The sequence below is a fragment of the Vipera berus genome (genome assembly GCF_964194415.1).
Source record: "Vipera berus genome assembly, chromosome: W".
Classification (NCBI taxonomy): Eukaryota; Metazoa; Chordata; class Lepidosauria; order Squamata; family Viperidae; genus Vipera; species Vipera berus.
This window is the reverse complement of record NC_138210.1, coordinates 73,928,656-73,954,376: the sequence shown is the minus strand read 5'-3', so window position 1 is coordinate 73,954,376 and position 25,721 is coordinate 73,928,656. Positions and strand designations below refer to the sequence as shown.

General features: G+C 44.5%; 1 protein-coding gene across 2 annotated transcripts in view; it reads right to left on the bottom strand.

The window, feature by feature from the left end:
- Window positions 1–24,232, bottom strand: part of LOC308676621 (polyunsaturated fatty acid lipoxygenase ALOX15B-like) — a gene marked incomplete at its 3' end in the record, with an annotated part of 37,826 nt that extends 13,594 nt beyond the window's left edge. Inside the window, exons 1-7 of one of the 2 annotated variants that reach the window (XM_081342551.1) lie at window positions 24,083–24,232; window positions 23,839–23,910; window positions 21,217–21,352; window positions 10,564–10,724; window positions 6,109–6,318; window positions 3,613–3,817; window positions 2,261–2,345 (exon numbers count right to left, since the gene is read on the bottom strand). In XM_081342551.1, the coding sequence (XP_081198677.1) occupies window positions 2,261–2,345; window positions 3,613–3,817; window positions 6,109–6,318; window positions 10,564–10,724; window positions 21,217–21,304 (749 nt within the window). In that variant the 5' untranslated portion in view covers window positions 21,305–21,352; window positions 23,839–23,910; window positions 24,083–24,232. The remainder of the gene's footprint in view (window positions 1–2,260; window positions 2,346–3,612; window positions 3,818–6,108; window positions 6,319–10,563; window positions 10,725–21,216; window positions 21,353–23,838; window positions 23,911–24,082) is intronic. The other variant, XM_081342552.1, reaches the window with a different exon arrangement.
- Window positions 24,233–25,721: the final 1,489 nt, after the last annotated feature.

The following is a 25,721-nucleotide window of genomic DNA, read 5'->3' as shown; positions in this document are numbered from 1 at the left end:
ACAGCAGCCATCCCGGCGGGTCCCAAGAGACTTTTACAGGACCAAACAGAACAAGATTAAAGAAAGTGGAAACCGCAACAAAATGTGACAGTTGCAGATAGATAGATAGATAGATAGATAGATAGATAGATAGATAGATAGAGATAGATAGATAGATAAGATAGATATAGAGATGGATAGATAGATAGATAAAGGTAAAGGTTCCCCCACACATGCGTGCTAGTCGTTTCCGACTCTAGGGGCCGGTGCTCATCTCCGTTTCAAAGCCGAAGAGCCAGCGCTTGTCCGAGGATGTCTCCGTGGTCATGTTGCCGGCATGACTAGACGCCAAAGGCGCACGGAACGCTGTTACCTTCCCACCGGAGTGGTCCCTATTTTTCTACTTGCATTTTTACGTGCTTTCGAACTGCTAGGTTGGCAGAAGCTGGGACGGGTAACGGGCGCTCACTCTGCTACGCGGCACTCGGGATTCGACCCGCCAAACTGCCGACCTTCTGATCGACAAGCTCAGCGTCCTAACCCACTGAGCCACCGCGTCCCTTTATACATAGATAGATAGATATAAATATAGATAGATGTAGATAGAGATAGATAGATAGATAGAGATGGATAGGTAGATAGATATAGATAGATGTATATAGAGAGACAGAGATAGCTATAGATATATAGAGAGATATAGAGATATATGTGTAGAGATAGAGATAGAGATAGATAGTTAGATAGATAGATAGATAGATAGATATAGATAGATAGATGATAGATAGATAGATGATACAGAGATAGATAGATAGTTAGATAGATAGATGATAGATAGATGATACAGATAGATAGATAGATAGATAGATAGATAGATAGATAGATAGATGATAGATAGATAGATGATACAGATAGATAGATAGATAGATAGATAGATAGATGATAGATAGATAGATGATACAGATAGATAGATAGATAGATAGATAGATAGATAGATGATAGATAGATAGATAGATAGATAGATAGATAGATAGATAGATAGATATAATTAATGTTTATAGGGTTAGGTTGTTTTTTTTAAAAAAAACATTCTTAATAGTTAGCAAACAGCATGTTGTCTGGGTTCATGTATTTTAAAAAAACAATGAGCAATAATTAATTTCTATATTATCATCATCAATATGTTAATCACTCAATAGTCTTCTTACTAATATATATTCAATGTTACATATCACGTTCCTTTCTCGCTAACTCGTTTTTCTAGCCATTGATAAAAATTGTCCCACGTTCTAAAGTACACCGAGTCTTCTTTCATCCTTTAATGTCAATCTGTCCATTTCTGCACAATCTAAAATTTTCTTAATTAGTTGTTCTTCTGTTGGTAAGTTTTCATATTTTCCAATATTGGGCAAATACAATTCTTGCTGCAGTTAATACATGCAAAATTAAGTATATACAATCTTTCTCATAGTTTCCTCCTATTAGGCCTAACAGAAACAGTTCTGGCTTAAAATCTATGTGTTTTTTAGTCATTTTTCCCCCCAACCGTATGTGTAGTTTTGACCAAAATCTTTTAGCTTTACGGCAAGTCCACCAGATATTACAGTTGCAGCTTTAAGACGCCTCCCGAGTAAGCCACTAACTGTGACTTTTTTTTGGAGAAAATCCCTTTCCTTCCTTCTCCTCCCTACTTTCCCCTCTCTATTCCAGACTTACAAGCACAATTGGGGCCAGAACCGCTCTCGCTAAGCGACTCGGTCATTAAGCGAGTCGTACTTCCTTTTACGACCATTTTTGCCGTGGTTGTTAAGCGAATTCAGCAGGTTTGGAAATCTGGAAAGGTCGCAAAGGGCCCCGGGGATGCTGCAACGGTCATAAACAGGATGGCCAGCCATAAATTTGAAGTTGGTCATAAGTGCGAGGACCTGAATTTTTTTTTTCCCCTTCCCCAGAATCATGGTAATTTTGAACCGTTGCGAGAGTCGAGGCGCTTTTATAAAACCGTCCGTAAATCGGGGAGACCTTATAACGGAAACGTCAGCGGCCCGAGCCAACTTCAAAATCGGACAAAACAACCGTCCACAGACACGCAGGCCTAAATCGCGTTTACACACGTCGGCGGAAAGGGTATTTGCAAGACTGTTTGCAGAGAGGAGGCTGCGGTGTGTTGTGCACGCTGCGGGGGTGTGAGTGTGCTCGGGCCTGCAAGTCTCTTGCATCGGAATAAAAGGGATGGGTTTTTTTTTAAAAATAAAAATAAAAAACCAGCTCCGGAAAGCCTTACCTGTAGGTGTCCTGCCTGTTTCTCAGCTCCTCCGTCCTGTGTCCCAGGAGGCAAGGGTTCTGACCATCATCACAGATCAATTTGCCTGGCAGAGACAAAAAAAGGAAGGACAATGTCCTTCTGGGCACTGGGTTCGAATCGCGCGTGGGTTTCTGCCAGGGTTCTCAGATCCACCAGCAAGGGGGCGGGGCTAACTCTGGGGGAAAAAAACCAAAACCTTCCTATTCCTCAGGAGTGGAGAGGAGAACATTGTCATTTGTCTGAAATGGTACAGGGTTTCCTGCCTGAGCAGGGGGTTGGACTACATGACCTTCAAGGTCCCTTCCAAAATTATTATTATTATTATTATTATTATTATTATTATTATTATTATTATTATTGTTGTTGTTGTTGTTGTTGTTGTTGTTGTTATTGTTATTGTTGTTGTTGTTGTTGTTTTTGTTTGTTGTCGTTAAATTAAAAAAATATTGGAATGCGCAGAAACGGATAGGTTAACGTTAAAAATTAAAGAAAAAGTAAGAAACGGAATATTACATGACATGGGATTTATTTTGCCAATGGTTAGCTGATCGAAACAGAGGTCAGAAAGTTGGAAATATGAGAACATGTGGATTAAGCGAGCGAGATTTGTAACGGATTAGTAAATGCTTTTTAACTGCGATATAACTAATGTTAAGGCTATTTTTAATCATTTGATGGCTATTTTCTAGCATGCGAATGCCTTTGGATAAGATTATTGCAAACGTCATGATTACTCTATTTTAATACTTGGATACCTAGACAAGACACGGTTTAATGTAGAAATGGAATTTTTTAATAATAATAATAATAATAACAACAACAACAACAACAACAACAACAATAATAATAATAATAATAATAATAATAATAATAATAATAATAATATTTTTTTAAAAAAATAATTAAAAAGCGGACAGTGGTGGGGATGATTTAGGAAGATCAAATTCAAGTTCTGATTCAGCACAGAAGACCTGGCAGAGTCGTCGTCGGAGATATAAAATAAGGCATCCCCTTCCCAAAAGAAGGGTAGTCCTTAACTTACGACCATAATATGACTGTCATAAATACAAGTCGGTTGCCAAGCACCTCACGTTTTGATCACGTGAGCACGGGAGACGCGGCAATGGCCGTTAAGTGTGAAAAACGGTCGTAAGTCGCTTTTTTCAGTGCCGTCGTGAAGTATGGACGGTGGCTAACCGAACCCTTGTAAGTCAGGGACTTCCTGTACATCTTCAGAAGCTCCTACGGGATTCTTTCAGGGTTATTATTATTATTATTATTATTATTATTATTTTATTTCCCAAGACGGGGGATGGACTGGATGGTCTCACCTGTCCCCTCTCTGAGCTCCAGGGTCTGGTAGCCCTCCAGCCACTGGTAGCAAGGGAAATGGAAGGTCTGGCCATCCGGCGCGGTCAGCTGGACGAAGTCGCAGAACCAAGGATCCTCGGGGAAAAATTGATACGGTTCCTTGTGGAGACGGATTAAAAGCAGGGGACCCAGGTCACGATCGCTCAGGATCTCGTAGTCATCCACCTAAGGGAAGAAGAGGATCTGTTGCAGGACGGAAGCACCACCGGTTGGACATCTGTCTGTTGAGGCCCCCATTAACCCAGAAGAAAGAAATTAGGGAAAAGGTAAGAATAGAATCAAACGGAACAGAATGGAACAGGACAGAATAGAAGAATAAAATATAGAATAGAATAGAATAGAATAGAATAGAATAGAATAGAATAGAATAGAATAGAATAGAATAGAATAGAATAGAATAGAATAGAATAGAATAGAATAGAATAGAATAGAATAGAAGAATAGAATAGAATAGAATAGAATAGAATAGAATAGAAAATGGAATGGAATGGAATGGAATGGAATAGAATAGAATAGAATAGAATAGAATAGAATAGAATAGAATAGAATAGAATAGAATAGAATAGAATAGAAAATGGAATAGAATAGAATAGAATAGAATAGAATAGAATAGAATAGAATAGAATAGAATAGAATAGAATAGAATAGAATAGAATAGAATAGAAGAATAGAATAGAATAGAATAGAATAGAATAGAATAGAATAGAATAGAATAGAATAGAATAGAATAGAATAGAATAGAATAAGAAATAAATAATAATAGAATAGAATAGAATAGAATAGAATAGAATAGAATAGAATAGAATAGAATAGAATAGAATAGAATAGAATAGAATAATAATATAAATATAAAAATAGAAATAGAATAGAATAGAGTAGAATAGAAATTTGAATAGAATAGAAATAGAAGAGAATACAACAGAACAGAATAGAACAGAATAAAATAAAATAATATTAGAAAAGAAATTTGAATAGAATAGAAAATATGGAATGGAAATGGAGAGAACAGAATAGAATAGAATAGAATAGAAATTTGAATAGAATAGAATAGAATATTAGAATAGAAATTTGAATAGAATAGAATAATAAAATATAGAAGAGAAGAGAATATAAAGTAGAACAGAATAGAAATAGAAGACAATATACCAGAACAGAATAGAATAAAATAAAATATAAGAATAGAATAGAATAGAATAATAAAATACAGAATAGAATAGAATAGAATAGAATAGAATAGAATAGAATAGAATAGAATAGAATAGAATAGAATAGAATAGAATAGAAATTTGAATAGAAGAGAAATAGAAGAGAATACAACAGAACAGAATAGAATAAAATAAAATATTAGAATAGAAGTTAGAATAGAATAGAATAATAAAATATATAAGAGAAGAGAAGAGAAATTAGAACAGAATAGAAATAGAAGAAAATATACCAGAACAGAATAGAATAAAATAAAATATTAGAATAGAATAGAATAGAATAGAATAGAATAGAATAGAATAGAATAGAATAGAATAGAATAGAATAGAATAATAAAATACAGAATAGAATAGAATTTGTTGTTGTTGTTAGTTGCGATGTCGTGTCCGACCCATCGCGACCCTATGGACAACGTTCCTCCAGGCCTTCCTGTCCTCTACCATAGAATAGAATAGAATAGAATAATTAAATATAGAATAGAATAGAATAGAATAGAATAGAATAGAATAGAATAGAATGGAATGGAATGGAATGGAATGGAATGGAATGGAATGGAATGGAATGGAATGGAATAGAAACTGGAAGGGACCTTGGAGGTCTTCTAGTCCAACCCCCTGCTTTGGCAGGAGAACCTAAGCAGATGGTGGAGCAGAGGGTCCGAGATGCTGTGGACTGCTCACTTGTCAAGTTCTGAAGGCACTTAAGGGACAGGTGTGTACCTGTAGATGGTCCTCAACTTACAACCATTTGTTTAGTGGCCGTTCAAAGTTACAACAGCCCTGAAAAAAGTGACCTACAACTGTGTTTCACGCTTACGACCGTTGCAGCCTCCTCGTGGTCACGGGATCAAAATTTCAGATGCTTGGCCACTGACTCCTATCTATGACGGTCCCAGGGGAGGGGGGCGCAATACATGATCCCCATTTTTGCGACCGCCCGTCGAGCCAAGTCAACGGGGGAAAGCCGGGTTCGCTTACACAACCGCGCGCCTGGCTTCAAAATGGCAGCGATTTGCTTAACGACCGCGGCAAGGGAAGACGTAAAAAACAGGGGGGGGGAGAGTAAAAAAAGTAGTATCCCTTAACCGTGGTTGTGGCCGTCGAGTCCACCGATAATAAATCAGCGAAGCCACAACGCTCTGCACGGTGGCGAGTCGCCAGTGCGAAGGGAATTCTGCAAGGTTGCAAAGCCTAAAGATGGCCTCTCGCCCGCCCTTCCCCTGCCCCCACCTGAGCCCAGGGTGCGAATCTCACCGCCCCGGGGATGAAGTCCTTCCCGGTCTTATCCAGGAGCTGCTTAGGGCTTTTCCCCTTTAAGCCCACCAGGGTGATGGAGATGGAGTCGAAGGTGGCGGAACCCCAAATCTTCCCGGTGGCGACTCGGACTTTGTACACCAAGGGTGGCGTTGCATCCCTGCAAGACCCGGAACTCCATCTTCTCCCAAAATTCTTCTTTTCCTGCTCCTGGAGGAGGAGAAAAGGTGAGATGGAGGATTGCACGCTTCGGATTTGAAAGGACAACAGCGATTTTTGTTAATATAAGCGGGGGGATAGCAGCTGGATGTCCGTGTTGTTGTTGTTGTTTTTACTTCTGAAGACTTTTCACTTCTCGTCCTAGGAGCTTCTTCACTTCTGCCTGGAGGGTGGGGAAATGGAAGGATTTATGTTCCTTTGCAGATCGCTGGTCATTTGCGTTCTTTTGGAGGGTCGTTGAGGCCCTCAGGTGCTTTTTTTTCAGGAGGCAAACTGGATCTTCCGTTTTTTCTTTGAAGACGTTTCGCTTCTCAGCCGAGAAGCTTCTTCGGCTCCTACTGGACGGTGGGGGAATGGAAGGATTTATACTCCTTGCGGGCAGCTGGTCATTTGCATCCTTTTAGAGAGTCATTGAGGCCACCTGGAGGTTAATCTTGTGTCCTCAGGCTCAGCTGAGTGGTGCAAATGGGCGTGGAGCCTTCTTGGAAACACCGAAACGACTGTGTGGTAGACTGGAGGTAGAGGATGTGATTTGCACCACTCGGGTGACTCTGAGGACACAGGTAAAACTCCAGGTGGCCTCAACGGCTCTCTAAAAGAAGGCAAATGACCAGCTGTATAAATCCTTCCCTTCCCCACCATTCAGTCAGAACTGAAGAAAGCTTCTGGGATGAGAAGCGAAACCTCTTCAAAGAAACACAAGAAAGTCCAGTTGGCTCCTGGAAAAAGCACCCTTGGGACAAACCTCCAAGCGGCCTCAACGGCTCTCTAAAAGAAGGCAAATGACCAGCTCTCTGCAAGGAGTATAAATCCTCCCATTCCTCACCGTCTAGTTGGAGCTGTAGAAGCTTCTGGGAGGAGAAATCTCCCTTCCCCTAATTTCCTTTTTTTTTAAAAAAAAATTTTTTTATTAATTTTCCAATATTACAATTATATCTTTGAAAAGCAACGTGGTGTCTGGGTTACAATAGTTCCATTTCCTACATATGTATATGATTACAAATCTCCAGTTGTTATATCCAATAATTTCCTCTCTTTTTTCCTTTAACACAGATTGTCTCTTATCTAAATTAACATACTCCTTATTTTATCCGTCAGCTATTTAGTAGTTTCCTTACATTTGTCACTACTTTTTATATATTTTATTTATTTTAACATTCCATCTTTAAACCATCGATCCCCTTATAACTTTTCCCAGCTTTAATTTTGCACTAAAATTTAAGTTAACCGTTTGAAATTTATCATTTCCAAATTTCTGAGTGACCCCATTTCCCTTGGTCACAATTCTCTCCAATACCTAGTAACCCAGATACCTATCTATCTCATTTCCATACCAACAGATTAGTAGTACAATATAATATTCTTATTTGGATTGTAATTGCCACATACTGTAGATTCAGTCACCAAGATTTCTCCCATTTCAGCATTTAATACATCCTCTCTCTTCTCCTTTATATCTGCTCTCTCGTGCTTAAAAGGTAAAGGTAAAGGTTCCCCCGCACATGCGTGCTAGTCGTTTCCGACTCTAGGGGCCGGTGCTCATCTCCGTTTCAAAGCCGAAGAGCCGGCGCTTGTCCAAGGACGTCTCTGTGGTCATGTGGCCGGCATGACTAGACGCCAAAGGCACACGGAACGCTGTTACCTTCCCACCTGAGTGGTCCTTATTTTTCTACTTGCATTTTTACGTGCTTTCGAACTGCTAGGTTGGCAGAAGCTGGGACGAGTAACAGGCGCTCACTCTGCTACGCGGCACTCGGGATTCGACCCGCCAAACTGCCGACCTTCTGATCGACAAGCTCAGCGTCCTAACCCACTGAGCCACCGCGTCCCCTCTCGTGCTTAGGCTTATAAAAATACGAAGGAAATCCCCTAATTTCCTATAGGTTGGTTTCCTTTGTATTTTTTTAATACTCGGACAAAACAATAAAAAGTCGGTGCTTAAAAAAGGAAAGAAAAAAAGATTGCAGGATGGAGACAGGAGGAAATTTATCTCGCCAGAAGCCGAAGCACCTAACATCCCCCCCCACCACCACCACCTTGGACCACAGAAATTTGGCCTCAAGGATGCGTCTCCCGTCTTACAAATCTGACCGATTTGTATCTTGCAAGCTTGACCGACCAGTTGCGCTGGCCAATCAAACTGCTTTATTGTCCAGTGCAAAACCGGTCAAGCCTGCAAGATACATACCCGTCAAATATATAAGGGGGATTGTAACAATTCTTTTTTTAAAAAAAAACTTCTGGGTCATTTTGAAGAATACTATAATTCTAAAAAAAAATGGTTCGTGAAGGTGCACGTTTCTTCTCTTCCCTCCACCTCTTCCTTTCCTTTTATGATGTTGCTCCAGAAGGAAGGTTTTATCACTCGTATTATCTTCTGGGGGCCTTTTTCTTTTTATAAATATTTTATTAATCACTGGAGATTTTCAAGAAGAGACTGGACATCCACCTGTCTGAGAGGATATAGGTTCTCCTGCTTGAGCAGGGGGCTGGACTAGAAGACCTCCAAGGTCCCTTCCAGCTTCTATTCTATTCTATTCTGTTCTGTTCTTTCCATTTTCATTCCATATTTTCTATTCTATTCTATTCTATTCTATTCTATTCTATTCTATTCTATTCTATTCTATTCTATTCTATTCTATTCTATTCTATTCTATTCTATTATTGTATTCTATTCTTTCCATTTCCATTCCATATTTTCTGTTCTATTCTATTCTATTCTATTCTATTCTATTCTATTCTATTCTATTCTATTCTATTCTATTCTATTCTATTCTATTCTATTATTGTATTCTGTTCTTTCCATTTTCATTCCATATTTTCTATTCTATTCTATTCTATTCTATTCTATTCTATTCTATTCTATTCTATTCTATTCTATTCTATTCTATTCTATTCTATTCTATTCTATTATTGTATTCTATTCTTTCCATTTCCATTCCATATTTTCTGTTCTATTCTATTCTATTCTATTCTATTCTATTCTATTCTATTCTATTCTATTCTATTATTGTATTCTATTCTTTCCATTTTCATTCCATATTTTCTATTCTATTCTATTCTATTCTATTCTATTCTATTCTATTCTATTCTATTCTATTCTATTCTATTCTATTCTATTCTATTCTATTCTATTCTATTCCTCTAACTTTGCAGGCAAATACTTAATAAACAGCGTGTTGTCTGGGTCCATTAGTAATCCAGTGGTCTATATTAACTTCTTGAATATAGAAGATCCATTATTGCACCATCAAATGTTTCCTCTCTTCTTCCGATGGTACCTGTTTTCCCACACGAGGCAAATAGAATTCTTATTGTTATTAAGTCTATATATAATTGAGTATCAACATCTTTGTTACATTTTTCTGATAATATCGATAACGTCAGTTTAAGATATCTTTTCTAACCAAAACATTACTTAATTGCATTTGCATTTAATATCCATATGTTCAACCAGTATCCTGTTTTCTCTCTCTCTCTTTTTTTATTTTAATTTCCCATCCATGTTCCAAAATGCCTCTATTTTTATAATTCCAAAGTAAGTTATATTGGGGGTAACCAAAAGCTTCCCTTGCTAGAAACAGAAGTATTATTATAACTAGAATGATAAGATTTATAATTAGAATATTAGATGTTGGTGTGAGAAGCGAAACAGGAAAACGCTAAGGAGTTTGAATAAGGGAAGCCTTTTTCAGATGACGGGATAAAACACGTGAAGAAAATCAAAAATTGCAATTTCACTGACTTTGCTTGTCGGTCGCAAAAAAGGGGATCACGGGACCCCAGGACACTGCGACCGTCATAAATATGAATCAGTTGCCAAGCGTCCGAATTTTGATCGCGTGGCCCCGGGACTCTGCGACCGTCGTAAATACAAGTCAGTTGCAAAGCATCTGAATTTTGATCATGTGACCCCGGGACTCTACGACTGTCGTAAATATGAGTCACTTGCCAAGTGTCCAAATTTTGATCCTGGGATCCTGGGACACTGAGACCGTCATAAGTACGAGTCAGTTGTGGAAATGCTGCAATGGTCGTAAGTATGAAAAATGATCATAAGTGACTTTTGTAACTTCAAACGGCCAATAAACGAAGGGTTTAAGTAAGCCGAGGACTACCTACCTCGTGCGACTCACTTAACGACAGCCAACAGAAGTTTCCTTTGCGGTCACAAGTCGAGGACTGCACGCACACACTCGCAAAAAAACCCAACAACAACCCAACAGATAATCTTACCTGCATTTCTCTTTGCAAAATGGTGGCTTTTCCTAATAACAGAAAACCACATCCTTGAATTTCTGGGAATCCAGCCCAAGGCCTGGATCTCTTTAGACTCGTCTGGTTCAAACCAGGGTTGCCAAAACCAGCCAATTTTCTCCAAGGATCACCGCTGTAGGCTGCAAAAAAAAAACACAGGACTTTTTTTTTCTTCCCAAAAGACCCTGGGTCACCTGGGTCCATTTCCTGCTTGAAGAAAACAACACGCTGATTTATTGCAGCGGAAAATTTATTGCAGCCCTGATAAATCAGGCCATTGTTGAATTTTTTTCTCTCTCTCCTTAATATCCATTTTGGCTGAGAAGCGAAGCAACCTTTTGACCCCAGGCTGCAAAAGGGCGTGTTAACTTCCAGTCACAATCTCATTTCTCCCAGCTGTTCCCCTGCTCTTGCATCACCGCTGCAATAACCCCTTTTTATCACTTCCCTTTATTCCTTAAGCCTTGCACAATATTTATTTACTGGGGTCATTGGCCAGCCAGAGAGAGAGAGAGAGAAATACACAAGCCCAAAGTGGTTTATGAGGCTGCCTGGATTGGAATGGGATGGGATGGGATGGGATGGGATGGGATGGGATGGGATGGGTTGACTCAAGGTTGACTCAGCCTTCCATCCTTCCGAGGTAGGTAAAATGAGGACCCAGATTGTTGGGGGCAATTAAGCTGACTTTGTAACAATGCCGCTTGGGGGTGTGTGTGAAAGCCCTAATAAGCAGGCATATACATAGAATGAAGGCTACTGCTAAGCTTGTAAGCTGCCCTGAGTCTTCGGAGAAGGGCGGGATATAAATGGAATTAAAATAAAAAAATAAATAGGGTAGAATAAAGAATAGCACAGCACAGCATAGCATGGAATGGAATGAAATGGAATATAGAATATGGAATAGGATAGGATAGGATAGGATAGGATAGGATAGGATAGGATAGGATAGGATAGGATATAATAATAATATAAAAATAGAAATAGGGATAGGATAGGATAGGATAGGATAGGATAGGATAGGATAGGATAGGATAGGATAGGATAGGATAAAAATATAGAAATAGAAATAGAAATAAGAATAGAATAGAATAGAATAGAATAGAATAGAATAGAATAGAATACAGAATAGAATAGAATAGAATAGAATAGAAATAAGGAATAGAATAGAATAGAATAGAATAGAATAGAATAGAATAGAATAGAATAGAATAGAATAGAATAGAATAGAATAGAATAGAATAGAAATAAGGAATAGAATAGAATAGAATAGAATAGAATAGAATAGAATAGAATAGAATAGAATAGAATAGAATAGAATAGAATAGAATAGAATAGAATTATGGGAATAGAATAGAATAGAATAATAGAATAGAATAGAATAGAATAGAATAGAATAGAATAGAATAGAATAGAATAGAATAGAATAGAATAGAATAGAATAGAATAGAATAGAAATAAAGAATAGAATAGAATAGAATAGAATAGAATAGAATAGAATAGAATAGAATAGAATAGAATAGAATAATAGAATAGAATAGAACAGAACAGAACAGAACAGAATAGAATAGAATAGAAATATAGAATAGAATAGAATAGAATAGAATAGAATAGAATAGAATAGAATAGAATAGAATAGAATAGAGTTACAGAGTTGGAAGGGATAACAGATTAATAATGGACAGAATTAAATAAAATACAGAATAGAGTAGAAGAATAATGGATAGAATAAAATAGAAAACAGATTAGATTAGAGTAGAGTAGAGTAGAATAACAGAGTTGGAAGGGACCTTGGAGGTCATCTAGTCCAACCCCCCAACCAAGCAGGAGACCCGACACCATTTCTGACAGATGGCAGTCCAGTTTCTCCTTGAAAGCTTCCACTGACGAAGCTTCCACAACGTCATATTTAAAACATGAAAAAAGAAAACCCAAATCTCGAAGGTAATTAATGATAAATAACCTGGTTCCAGATGGGAAGTGATGCACAGCTGCAGATAGTCCTTTAAATTGCCTTTCATTTAGTTCGAAGTTACAGCAGCGCTCAAAAAAAAAAAAGGATTTGGGACCGTTTTTCACACTTACGACCGTCGCAGCATCCCCGTGGGTCACTTGATCGAAATTGGGATGCTTGCAAACTGACTCGCACTTATGACGGTCGCAGCGTCCTGGGCAAGGGGGTGGCGGTCACGCAATCCCCTGTTGCACGCTTGCGTCCATCAAATTCGACGGGGAAAGGTGGATTCCCTTAGCAGGTTAAGTACGAACTAAACAACCGCAGCGATTTGCGGCGCGGAAGGTTGTCAAGTGGGGCAAAACTGACTTGTTTCGCTTAGTGGCGGAAAGTTAGGGCTCCATTGCGGTCGTAAGTCAAGGACTAGCTGTCTTTGCCAAACCCTCAAGTTGCCATCGAATTGAACGAGTCCGCGCCAGGAATTCCTAAGAACTCTTAAACGTTTTCATTTTTTTCTGCAGTGTAAACTAACTTGACCCCGGCTGGCTTCTCTGGAAAATTCCCCCACCCACTTTTTGCAAAATGCTCACATTGTGCGTTGTTGCTTTTTTTTTTTTTTTAAGATTTTGACCTCCCTTTCACTTATTTTTTTTTTAAGTGCTTAATTACTTTTAAGTTACAGCCTTGCAGGATAACTTTCCAGCAATGAAAGCAAACTCAAATTCCACTTTTTTTCTTTTTTTTGCGCGGGAGAGGGTGGTACACAATGTCAACACAATTCTGCAGCTCCCTGGCAGAGCTGAATGACACAAAGGGGAACTATTTGGCAAAAAAAAAAAGTTGGTTCAAATCCAACTGAAACGTGGTTGAAGGCCGATGACCTCTCTACTTCCAGGCTAATAAAGACATTTTGATCCCCAGAATGGCAGAACGGCTGCAAAAGCTGATGTAGTTAGCAGAGATGGCTAAATTGACTGCTTTGATCAATACTATATCTATATCTCTATATCTCTATATCTCTATATCTCTATATATCTCTATTTATCTCTATTAATAATAATAATAATAATAATAATAATAATAATAATAATAATAATAATAATAATAATAATAATAATATTAAGAAGAAGAAGGAGGAGGAGGAGGAGGAGGAGGAGGAGGAGGAGGAGGAGGAGGAGGAGGAGGAGGAGGAGAAGGAGAAGAAGAAGTTGGAAGGGACCTTGGAGGTCATCTAGTCCAACCCCCAGCTCAGACAGGAAACCCTATACCATTTCCGGCAAATGGCTGTCCAGTCTCTTCTTAAAAACCTCCAGTGTTTAAGAAGAGACTGGACAGCCATTTGTCTGAAATGGTATAGGGTTTCCTGCCTGAGCAGGGGGTTGGACTAGATGACCTCCAAGGTCCCTTCCAACTCTGTCATTCTATGAAATTCTGAAAAAAGATCTTTTTTTAATAATAATAATAAAAAATATCCATAGATTTCTGGGAAGCTCAGCCACAACTTCTAGCAGGCCTTATAACCATTTTGTTTAGCGACCCGCTCAAAGTTACAATGGCCCTGGGAAAAGTGACTTCCCAGCAGTCCTCGCACTTACGACCAGCACGGTTTCTCTACGGTCACGGGATCAAAAAAAATTGGGCATTGGGCATCCGGACCCGTATTCACAACAGTTGTAGCGTTGTCCCCCTTGGTGACCATCCCAGCTGGCTTTCGACAAGCGAAGTCAACCTGGGGGTGGGAGCCAGATTTGCTTAATGACTGGGTGATTCAGTTACCGACCGCACCGACTGACTTCACAATTGTAGCCAGTAAGGTCATAAAACCGGGTGCGACTCATTTAGCGATATAAATTCTCCTCCCCATTGTGGGAGCCAGTTTTTTTTTGCCTCTGTTTAAATACCTTCCGTTCAGGGTAGAACAACACAACTTACTGTTGTGTTTGAATTGTGACTGTGACAAGCTCTCAGCAGCCAGAAATTCCACGAACGCAACTTTGGCACGTTAGCTGCAGGTTTTAAAACCAACGCAGGCGGTCCTCAACTTATGGCCACAACATTTCTAGTGTGAAGTAAGACTACTCTTATTTGACCCCCTTTCTTGCCACGGTTGTTAAGTGGATCGCAGCTGCCGTTAGCCACACAGTCATTAACTGAATCTAGCTTGTCCACACCAATGTAGGCAGTCCTCGGCTTATGGCTACAATTGAGAGCAAGTGAGTTTTAACTCATTTTAAAACCATTTTTGGCCAGGTGCGTTAAGCAAGTTTGTCTGAAATGGTATAGGGTTTCCTGTCTGAGCAGGGGGTTGGACTAGATGTCCTCCAAGATCCCTTCCAACTTCTTCTCCTCCTTCTCCTCCTCTTCTCCTCCCCCTCCTCCTCCTCCTTCACCTCTTCCTCTCATTACTGTTGTTGTTGTTGTTATTATTATTATATCATTGCAGTTGTTCAGTTAGTAACACAGTTGTTAATTGAATACGACTTCCCCATTGGCTTTGCTTGTCAGGTCACAAAAGGAGGAAGAACCCTCAGACCGTCATAAATACGAGGCAATGTCCAAATTTTGACCACCTGACCACGGGGAGGCTGCAACGGTCGTAAGTGCAAAACACAGTCAGAAGTCACTTTCTTCAGGGCCCTCGTAACTTTGAACGGCCGCTAAACAAGTGAAGACAATCCGTAACTGGAGGATGAAGATGTCAAACACACACACACACACACACACAGACACACACACTCAAAAAGGGAATTTTTCAAAGATCCAAGATCAGGGGGGAAAAAAAACGGGAGAAAACGTCTTGTCAGCTGAAGAAATCTTGGGGATTACTGCAGCAAATGCAAATCGTATGTTATTATTTCGAAATCACGACGTTATGAAATGAAATTAAGAAGGATGTGTTAACACAGGGGAAATAAAATGTCGTCACCTCGATGAAGAGGAAAGTCTGGCCGAGGGGGATGGGTTTTATTTCGTTTTTTTTTTTTTGCCGTTCGCCACATTAGAATTAGGACAGAATAGAGCCGGAAGGGACCTTGGAGGTCATCTAGTCCAGCCCCCTGCTCCAGCAGGAGAACCTATACCAGGCATGTCCAAAGTCTGGCCCGCGGGCCATTTGCGGCCCGGGGGGGGGGCGGTTTAATACGGCCCTCTAACAGCCCTCCCTGCTCTGTGTAAATGCGGCCCTCCCACGGCCCTCCCTTCTGATTGAGGGCGGCAAGCAGAAGACTGTGTGCCACAGGAGGGAGGGCGGTGAGAGGGTGTTTCTGAGCAGCATATGGAGTCTCGGGTGCTGCCAGATCCCCTCCTTCTTTTCCCCCTTCTCTCTCTCTCTCTCTCTCTCTCTCTCTCTCTCTCTCTCTCTCTCTGTGTCTCTGTGTGTTGGACCTGCGGGGAACAGCTGGTAGGGAGGCGGCAGTCTGGCATTTTCCCCCCTCTCATTTGTATGTGTGTGTGTTGGACCCGCGGGGAACGGCTGGTAGGGAGGCAGCAGTCCAGCATTTTTCCCCCTCTCGTTTTGTGTGTGTGTGTGTGTGTGTGTGTGTGTGTGTGTGTCTCGGACCTGTGGGGAATGGCTGGTAGAGGTGGTGGCAGTCTGGTGTTTGCATCTCTCTGTGGGCCCGACACACACACACAGGAGGGGGGGGGAACGCTGGACGGCCACCTCTACCAGCTGTTCCCCACAGGTCTAACACACACACACAGGAAGGAGGTAAACAACGCCGGACCACCGCCTCCCTAACAAACCTCTCCTGCGTGTGGAGAAATGCCCATTCCCTCTGCTGAGCCATCCCAGTTGCTTGCATTGCGGAAGGCAATCATTTGGAATGAAGACACGAGATTCGGCATTTCTCCGCCTGCGCTGATCTTGCCCTCCTTACAGTCTCCCTCTCTTTGTTTCAGCTTGCTTTCTGCATTTGGGATGAAGACTCGAGAGAGGGAGACTGTAAGGAGCGCGAGATCAGCACGGGCTGAGAAACGCCGAATCTCGAGTCTTTGTCCCAAATGCAGAAAGTGCTGATCTCGCGCTCCTTACAATCTCCCTCTCTCGAGTCTCCAGTCTTTGTCCCAAATGCAGAAAGCAAGCTGAAACAAAGAGAGGGAGATTGTAAGGAGCGCGAGATCAGCACGGGCTGAGAAATGCCGATCTCGTGTTCAGATTGTTGGGGGCAATCTCGCTCCAGCGTCTCGGCGAGCACACTGGGCCGCCCCGCTCCTTGGGGCTCGCTGCTGCCATGGGGGCCGGCTCGGGGATTGGTTTCTGCAGGTTAAATCGGAACCAAGCAGCAAGTGAAAAAGTTAGCAGCAGTAGCGGGAGTGGTTTTAATTGCCAAGCGTCCCCATGGAAGTCAATGGAGGCGCCGCGGCTGGCCTTTTGAGTTGGTGAGTGAATGAGAGCGAGAGAGAAACGTTTATTGAGCAGTGTGAGTGAATGAGAGCATGAAAGAGGCTTTTTGGAGCAAGAGTGAGGGAATGAGAGAGCGAGAGAGAAGCTTTTGCAAACAAAACGAGTGAATGAGACCGAGAGAGAAACTTTTCCAAGCAAAGGCGAGTGAATGAGAGCGGAGGGGGCAGGGCGCCTGTATGTCTCCCCTTAGGCTCCACTGTTCTGTCAAGCCTCTTGTTTTGCACATAAAATACATTGTAAAAACTCAGCTGTCAGTTGACCTTAATGTTATAAAATGAAAAGTATGCCATTTGCAATTAACTTGGCATAAAATAATTCATTTGCATTTAATTGCAATTGTTCAAAGAATGTTCGGAAAAATGTTCGGCCCTCCAGCATGTTCACTTCATCCAATCTGGCCCTCTTTGAAAAAAGTTTGGACACCCCTGACCTATACCATTTCAGACAAGTGACTGTTTAGCCTCTTCTTAAAATGGAGGAGGAGGAGGAGGAGGAGGACAGAGCTGGAAGGGACCTTGGAGGTCTTCTAGTCCAGCCCCCTGCTCAAGCAGGAGAACCTATCCCATTTCAGACAAGCGACTCTTTAGCCTCTTCTTAAAAACCTCCAGGGATGGAGCACCCAGGATTTCTGGTGGCAAGCTGTTCCACTGGTTAATTGTCCTCACTCTCAGGACGTTTCGCCTTAATTCCAGGTTTGGGGCAAATAGCAAAGTGAAATAAAACCTAGAGAAAAAGCAGGGTCTACACCTAGGTAGGGGAAAAAAAAACAACAAAAAACCAAAGTCCACATTCAGATGAGGCGAAACCTGGCTGAAAAAACACCAACGGTGAGAGGGACCTTAAAGGCGAGCCAGCCGTGTGCGGCGGCAGCCCCCCCAAAAAAAGCCAACACGACCCTCGGCTGTATAAACAGAGGCCCGGAATCAAAATCAGGTGACGTGTTTTAGCAGCGGCTTCCGTAAAGCCTTAGTAAGGCCAGAGTTGGAATGAGGCATCCAGTTTCTCGGACACCGCTTCCCCCCCCCCAAAAAAAAAAAGAGGATGAGACTTTGGGGAAAAAAAACGCAGAGAAGAGCAACTAAGATGATTAAAAAGTCCAAAGGACGGCTGCGGGATTTGGGGTTTGGCCAGCCTAGAGAAAAGAAGGATTTGGACGGTGGGGGGAGGGGGGGGAGACAGGATAGCAGTCTTCCAGTATCGAATCCCGAGTGCCGCGTAGCAGAGTGAGCGCCTGTTACGCGTCCCAGCTTCTGCCAACCTAGCAGTTCGAAAGCACGTGAAAAAAAATGCAAGTACAAAAATAGGGACCACTACGGTGGGAAGGTAACAGCGTTCCGTGCGCCTTTGGCGTCTAGTCATGCCGGCCACATGACCACGGAGACATCCTTGGACAAGCGCTGGCTCTTAGGCTTTGAAACGGAGATGAGCACCGGCCCCTAGAGTCGGAAACGACTAGCACGCATGTGCGGGGGAACCTTTACCTTTACCTTTTACCCAAAGAAGAGGGGGGGGGCTCAACTTATTTTCCAAAGCACCTGAAAGCCGGACCAAAAAAAAAAAAAAACAACGGATGGGAAATGAGAAGCAGCCTGGAATTAAGGAGAAACTTCCTGACAGTGAGGACAATTAACTGGTGGAACAGCTGGCCACCAGATGTTGTGGGCGCTCCATCACTGGAGGTTCTTAAGAAGAGATTGGACGACAATCTGTCTGACATGGCATTGGGTGTCCTGCTTGAGCAGGGGGGGGGGTTTATTTGTTTATTTATTTATAATTGAATTTCTATACCGCCCTTCTCCCGAAGGACTCAGGGCGGTGTACAGGGCAGTGAAAGCTTTACGTACAAAAGTTAAAATGAAATTAAATTAATTAAGCCCTAACAATAAATAATTAAAAATACCCCAAACGGCTTAAACCAAGCCGGCCTGTTCAAATAAATAGGTTTTCAGATCCCGGCGGAAAGAGCAAAGGTCGGGAGCCATCTGGAGGTCAACCGGTAATTGATTCCAAAGGGTTGGACTAGAAGACCTCCAAGGCCCCCTTCCAACTCTATCCTCCTCCTCCCCCTCCCCCCCCTCCTCCTCCTCCAAGAAGAGATTGGATAACTATCTGTCTGAAACGGGTTAGGCTCTCCTACTTGAGCAGGGGGTTGGACTAGAGGACCTCCGAGGTCCCTTACAGCTCTCCTCTGATGGGACTGCCTTGCGTTGTTGTGGGGTTTATTATTATTATTATTATTTTTGACAACTGATCAACCATTCAAACAGTAGCCAAAAAAAAATAGGCACTATTTAAATTCGGCCCGCAAGGGAAAAAAGAAACCACAAATTAAAAGTGTTGCAAAGTGTAGAGGAAAACGCAGGGCTGGGTTTACCGGTTTGGGAAATATATTTTGCATGCATGTATTTTTGTGGTTTGGTTTTGGATGGAAGGAGCAGAACGTTGCAGAGAGACAAAATTCATTTAGAGTTAGAAGGTCACAGCCTGAGGTTTGGGTGGCATGTGGGTACTTAAAGGGTGCAACAAAGTTTAAAAAAAATAATAAGGTGGTTTTTAAAAATTATTTCCTGAGAGGTCTCCCGTCGACAATACGGGCTACGACAGAATAACAACAGAAAAACGGAATCGGAAGGGGCCTTCGAGGTCATCTAGTCCAACCCCCTGCTCAACAAGCAGGAGGCCCTGTATACCATTTTAGACAAAGGATTGTCCGATCCCGGCTTAAAAAACCTGGGTGTAGGTAGACCTTGACTTATGACGGTAACGAAGCCCGGAATAACACAAAAACACAACCATACAATCGCTTATATGATTGCGGTTCAAGGCACCCGTGCAACCCACCTGATTTTATCACAACTCTGCGGTGGTCATTAAGCAAGCACCCTGGTCATTAAGCGAGTCAGTGCATTCCTACGGGCAGGTTTGCTTTTTGTGTTTTTGCTGGGAACTGACCGAAAAGATCAGTTCCCAGCCCGCCCGCCCCCCCCAAAAAAGCGGGTCATAAATTGTGTCACGTTGAATGCTTCAACCGGTTGTAAAGATGTGTCTGAAATTTCGTCATGTCCCTCTGTGTGTGTGTGCGCGCGCGCGTGTATGTATATATATGTACATATATATATGTGTATATGTGTGTGTGTGTGTGTGTGTGTGTGACATTAATGGACAGCTAGGAAAAAAAACAACCACGGGCAGATTGTTTCAATATATGATCAGTGCGGTGAGATTACAGCTAGTTCTTCACTTACAACCGCTTGTTTAGTGACCGTTCTAAATTATAACAGCGCTGGAAAAAAAAGTGAGTTAGGACGGCCTTTCGTAGTTGCGACCGTCGCAGCGTCCCTCCCCCTATGGTCGCGGGATCAAAATTCAGATGTTTGCCAAACCGACTCTTATTTATGACGGTCGCAGCGTCCCCCGCGGGGGGGAGGGGTGTCACGCGATTTCCCCTTTTTGCGACCTTCCAACGGGCACAGTCAACGGGGGAATCGGGGTTCGCTTAGCGACCGTCTTCCCTAGCTTAACAACTGCAGTCGTTCCCTTAACAACTTTGGCAAGTGAAGCTGTCAAATGGGGCAAACCTGACTTTTAACAAGGGTCTCACTTAACAGCAGAAAATTTGGGCTCCGCTGTGGTCGCAAGTCGAGGACTGCCTGCATTTGTTTAGCGACTGATCGAAAGTTACAATGACACCGGAAAGGGAGGAGGGAAGGAAGGAAGGAAGGAAGGAAGGAAGGAAGGAAGGAAGGAAGGAAGGAAGGAAGGAAGGAGGGAAGGAAGGACAGACAGAAAGAAGGGAGGATGGGAGAAAGGGAGGACAATAGAGAAGGATGGAAGGAAGGAAGGAAGGAAGGAAGGAAGGAAGGAAGGAAGGAAGGAAGGAAGGAAGGAAGGAAGGAAGGACAGACAGAAAGAAGGGAGGATGGGAGAAAGGGAGGACAATAGAGAAGGAAGGAAGGAAGGAAGGAAGGAAGGAAGGAAGGAAGGAAGGAAGGAAGGAAGGAAGGACAGAAAGAAGGGAGGATGGGAGAAAGGGAGGACAATAGGGAAGGAAGGAAGGAAGGAAGGAAGGAAGGAAGGAAGGAAGGAAGGAAGGAAGGAAGGAAGGGCCATGGCAAGAAAGGTCAGGAAATGGGGCCAGGCTCACTTCACAAATGTCTCCCTCGGCGACATAAATTTTTGGTCGCAAGCCGAGGACCCCGTGTCGTTCAGCCCCTGATCAAGAGCATCGCTTCTTTGGGCCTCTGGATCTCACAGCAAGAATCCGGAATCTTACCTCTGGCTGAATTTTGTGGGAAAATTCGGCAGCTGTTCAGGAGAACCGTCCAAGTTCTTTGCAACTTCGGAACCGCTTTGAGCTGCATTTTGGGGCACTTTAAGGCAATTTAAGCAAACTTATTGGGCCGACATTCCTAAGAGGCAAAAACATCCCAGAGGGAATTTTTATTATTATTATTATTATTATTTTTCCCCCCAACATCAAAGGCCGGCGCTGAAATTGCAAAAGTCATTTTTATTGTTTATTTTTTCCCCCTCTGGCCTTCCTAGCGGGCTGCCTCCAGGGCTAACCAGGGATGACCCACTCACGGTATCGGTGCAGTAGTCCAGCTGTTGACACCCCCACCCCCCCAGGCCGACGGCGAGCAGGTGGATCCCGTTTAACTCCAGGGCTGCCCATCCTCCCCGTTTCTTGGCAAGGATTTTTCTTTGGAATAAGCGGAGAGACCGGACTGAGAAAGGGATTAGGTTGGGAGTGGGGAACCCGAGTGCTAATCCTGCTTTGGGCGGGGAAGCCAGCTGGGTGACTTTGGGCCAGGCCTCTGACTTTTTGGGGTGTTTATTTTTTTTTAAACAAATGGCTGCCAAGAAAACCGCACGGACTTGTCCCCATCCGTTGCCAGAGGCCAAATTTGACTTAAGGCACACGTCTCTGTGTGTGCGTGTGATTAAGACCGGGCAGCACAATCTGGCAAGGCGCAGTGGCCACACACGAGGGGGGACCTGGACAGAAGGGAGGGGGGAAGGAGGGAGGAAGGCTGGGTGCCTCCTCCTCCTCCTCCTCTTCCTTGCAAAGTCCACTCCCTTCTAGCACTGATGATGTTCCCTAGTTGGGTCACGAAACGTCTGCAAGAAAAACTCTAAGCTCAGAGACCACCAAGGACCTCACTGTCTCCTCCTCCTCCTCCTCCTCCTCCTCTTCCTCCTCCTCACAACCCCCTCCCTTTTGGCACTGATGATGTTCCCTAGTTGGGTCATGAAACGTCTGCAAGGAAACCACCCAGCTCAGAGAGCACCAAGGACCCCACAGTCTTTCCTTCCTTCCTTCCTTCCTTCCTTCCTTCCTTCCTTCCTTCCTTCCTTCCTTCCTTCCTTCCTTCCTTTCCTTCCTTCCTTCCTTCCTTCCTTTCTTCCTTCCTTCCTTCCTTCCTTCCTTCCCTTCTAGCACTGATGATGTTCCCTAGTTGGGTCATGAAACGTCTGCAAGAAAACAAGCCAGCTCAGAGAGCGTCAAGGACCCCACAGTCCTTCCTTCCTTCCTTCCTTCCTTCCTTCCTTCCTTCCTTCCTTCCTTCCTTCCCTTCCCTTCCCTTCCCTTCCCTTCCCTTCCCTTCCCTCCTAGCACTGATGAGGTTCCCTAGTTGGGTCATGAAACGTCTGCAAGGAAACCGACCAGCTCAGAGAGCACCAAGGACCCACAGTCCTTCCTTCCTTCCTTCCTTCCTTCCTTCCTTCCTTCCTTCCCTTTCCTTCCCTTTCCTTCCAGCACTGATGAGGTTCCCTAGTTGGGTCATGAAACGTCTGCAAGGAAACCACCCAGCTCAGAGAGCACCAAGGACCCCACAGTCCTTCCTTCCTTCCCTTCCTTCCTTCCTTCCTTCCTTCCTTCCTTCCTTCCTTCCTTCCTTCCTTCCTTCCTTCCTTCCTTCCCTTCCCTTCCCTTCCCTTCCCTTCCCTTCCCTTCCCTTCCCTTCCCTTCTAGCACTGATGATGTTCCCTAGTTGGGTCATGAAACATCTGCAAGGAAACCACCCAGCTCAGAGAGCACCAAGGACCCCACAGTCGTCTTCCTCCTCCTCCTCCTCCTCTCTGCAACCCCCCTCCCTTCTACCACTGATAATGTTCCATATATACAATTATATATACATTCGCAGAAGCGACGCTGCCTGAGGACAGCCCTAAATTGGGGCTGATACAGGCAAAAGATTTCCCATTTTTGGGCTGACCGGGTGCATCGAAAAAAGAAGAAACACTTAAGATATATATATTCATTCATATATTTACCGGTATATATTTATGGGTTGCAAAACTCATTTCTAATCACTGCTGCAGCACTCAAAGCACTGATTTTTTTAAAAAAACAACAACACAGGAAGTCCTCCCCTTACAGTTCATTTAGCGACCGTCGTAAGTTACAGCGGCACTGAAAACAGCGACTTGTTGACCCTTTTTCACGCTTACGACCATCGCAGCCTCCCCACGGTTGCCGGGATCAAAATTCGGACACTTTGTCCACCGACTCACACTTACGACGGTCGCTATGTCCCGGTGGGCTGGGGTGGGGAGTGTCACGTCATCCCCTTTTGTAACTTTCTGACCAGCCAAGTCAATGGGGGGGGAAAGCTAGATTCACTTAGCAACCGCCTGACTCCCTGAAGGACGGCCGCGATTCGCTTAACGCCCGTGGCCGTAAGAGGTCATAAAACGAGGCAACGCTCCCTTGACAAAGGCCTCGCTTAGCAGCGGACATTTTTTTTGTGTGTGTGGGGGGGGAGGTCAATCGAGGCGGCGAGGAGCCGCTGCAAAGGCAAGAGATGGATAGAGAAAAGCAGGGCAGCTCTCCCTGTTGAATTTCTGCCTGTCCTGCAAAGGCATTGATTCCGCCAAGGAGGGCGCTCACCTCGCCGGTAGATCTCCTCCCGCTTCCCTTCCCCGAACTAGGAGTACTCCAAGTCCCGGGAGAGGTGTCAGCCTGGAAAGGGAGGGGAAAAAAAAGAGTCACAAAACCCATGGGTCGCGGCTCCGGAGCAATTCAGGGCTTCTGCGTTCGGCTTCTCCAACCTGGCGCCCCTTGCAAAGTGGTCCAGCGACTACACCCCCCATCGGGCTCCCCCCGCCGCCAGGTGCGGGTGGGGCAGACAGACCTGGGCGATCCTCCAGCGCAGAGGAGGATCGGTCAGGATCGCGCGGCGGGCCGCCGCTCTCAGGATCGCTTCCGCAGAAGGTCCCGCTCGCCTCTTTCCTCCGCCGCGGGCGCCCGGGGCTCCGTCGGGGCTCAGCCAGGGCCAGTCCGGGCAAGCGGGGCGGAGATGCGTCCGGTCCGGCTCCAACCCGCCCTGCGCTCCCAAACGGCTGCCGGCCGACTGGCTGGCGGGCTGGGCGGCCCCGGCTGCGGCGCGGAGCTCCACCTGCCGAGGGCGGGCCGCCTCCCCCGCCGCCAACCGGGTCCCTGCCCGCCCGCGCCTCGGGCAGCGCCATCCGGCAAGGCGCAGCGGCCGCGCGTAAAGGCGCAGCTGGGCAGGCGGGAGGGAAGGAGACGAGGGGAGGGGGAAGGCTGCGTGCCTCCTCCTCCTCCTCCTCCTCCCCTTCTACTACTACTACTACGAAGACGACGACGACTCCTCCCTCCCTTCGAGTGTTGATGATGTTCCCTAGTTGGGTCAGGAGACGTCTGCCAGGAAACCAGCCAGCTCAGAGACCCCCATGAACCCCACAGTCCTCCTCCTCCTCCTCCTCCTCCTCCTCCTCCTCCTTCTCCTTCCAAACTCCACTTCCTTCAAGCACTGATGATGTTCCCTAGTTGGGTCAGGAGACGTCTGCCGGGAAACCAGCCACCTCAGAGACCCCCATGAACCCCACAGTCGTCGTCGTCCTCCTCCTCCTCCTCCTCCTCCTCCTCCTTCTCCTTCCAAACTCCACTTCCTTCAAGCACTGATGATGTTCCCTAGTTGGGTCAGGAGACGTCTGCCGGGAAACCAGCCAGCTCAGAGACCCCCATGAACCCCACAGTCCTCCTCCTCCTCCTCCTCCTCCTCCTCCTCCTCCTCCTCCTCTTCCTTCCAAACTCCACTTCCTTCAAGCACTGATGATGTTCCCTAGTTGGGTCAGGAGACGTCTGCCAGGAAACCAGCCAGCTCAGAGACCCCCATGCACCCCACAGTCCTCCTCCTCCTCCTCCTCCTCCTCCTCCTCCTCCTCCTCCTCCTCCTCCTCTTCCTTCCAAACTCCACTTCCTTCAAGCACTGATGATGTTCCCTAGTTGGGTCAGGAGACGTCTGCCAGGAAACCAGCCAGCTCAGAGACCCCCATGCACCCCACAGTCCTCCTCCTCCTCCTCCTCCTCCTCCTTCCAAACTCTACTTCCTTCAAGCACTGATGAGGTTCCCTAGTTGGGTCAGGAGACGTCTGCCAGGAAACCAGCCAGCTCAGAGACCCCCACGAACCCCACAGTCCTCCTCCTCCTCCTCCTCCTCCTCCTCCTCCTCCTCCTTAAGAAGAGATTATTGGACAACCATCTGTCTGAAATGGCATAGGGTCTCCTGCTTGAGCAGCGGGTTGGACTAGATGACCTCCAAGGTCCCTTCCAGCTCCATTATGCCTGTTATTCTCCCTCCACCTCCCCACAAACCTTTCAAGCAACGATGTAGTTGGATCCCGAAATGGCTGCATAAAATAACCAAGCTCAAAGAACACCATGCATCTTCCTCTTCCTCCTCCTCCTCCTCCTCCTCCTCCTCCTCTTTCAACGGTGAGAAAAAAAAGGACGGTTCCGTATTTAGGCAA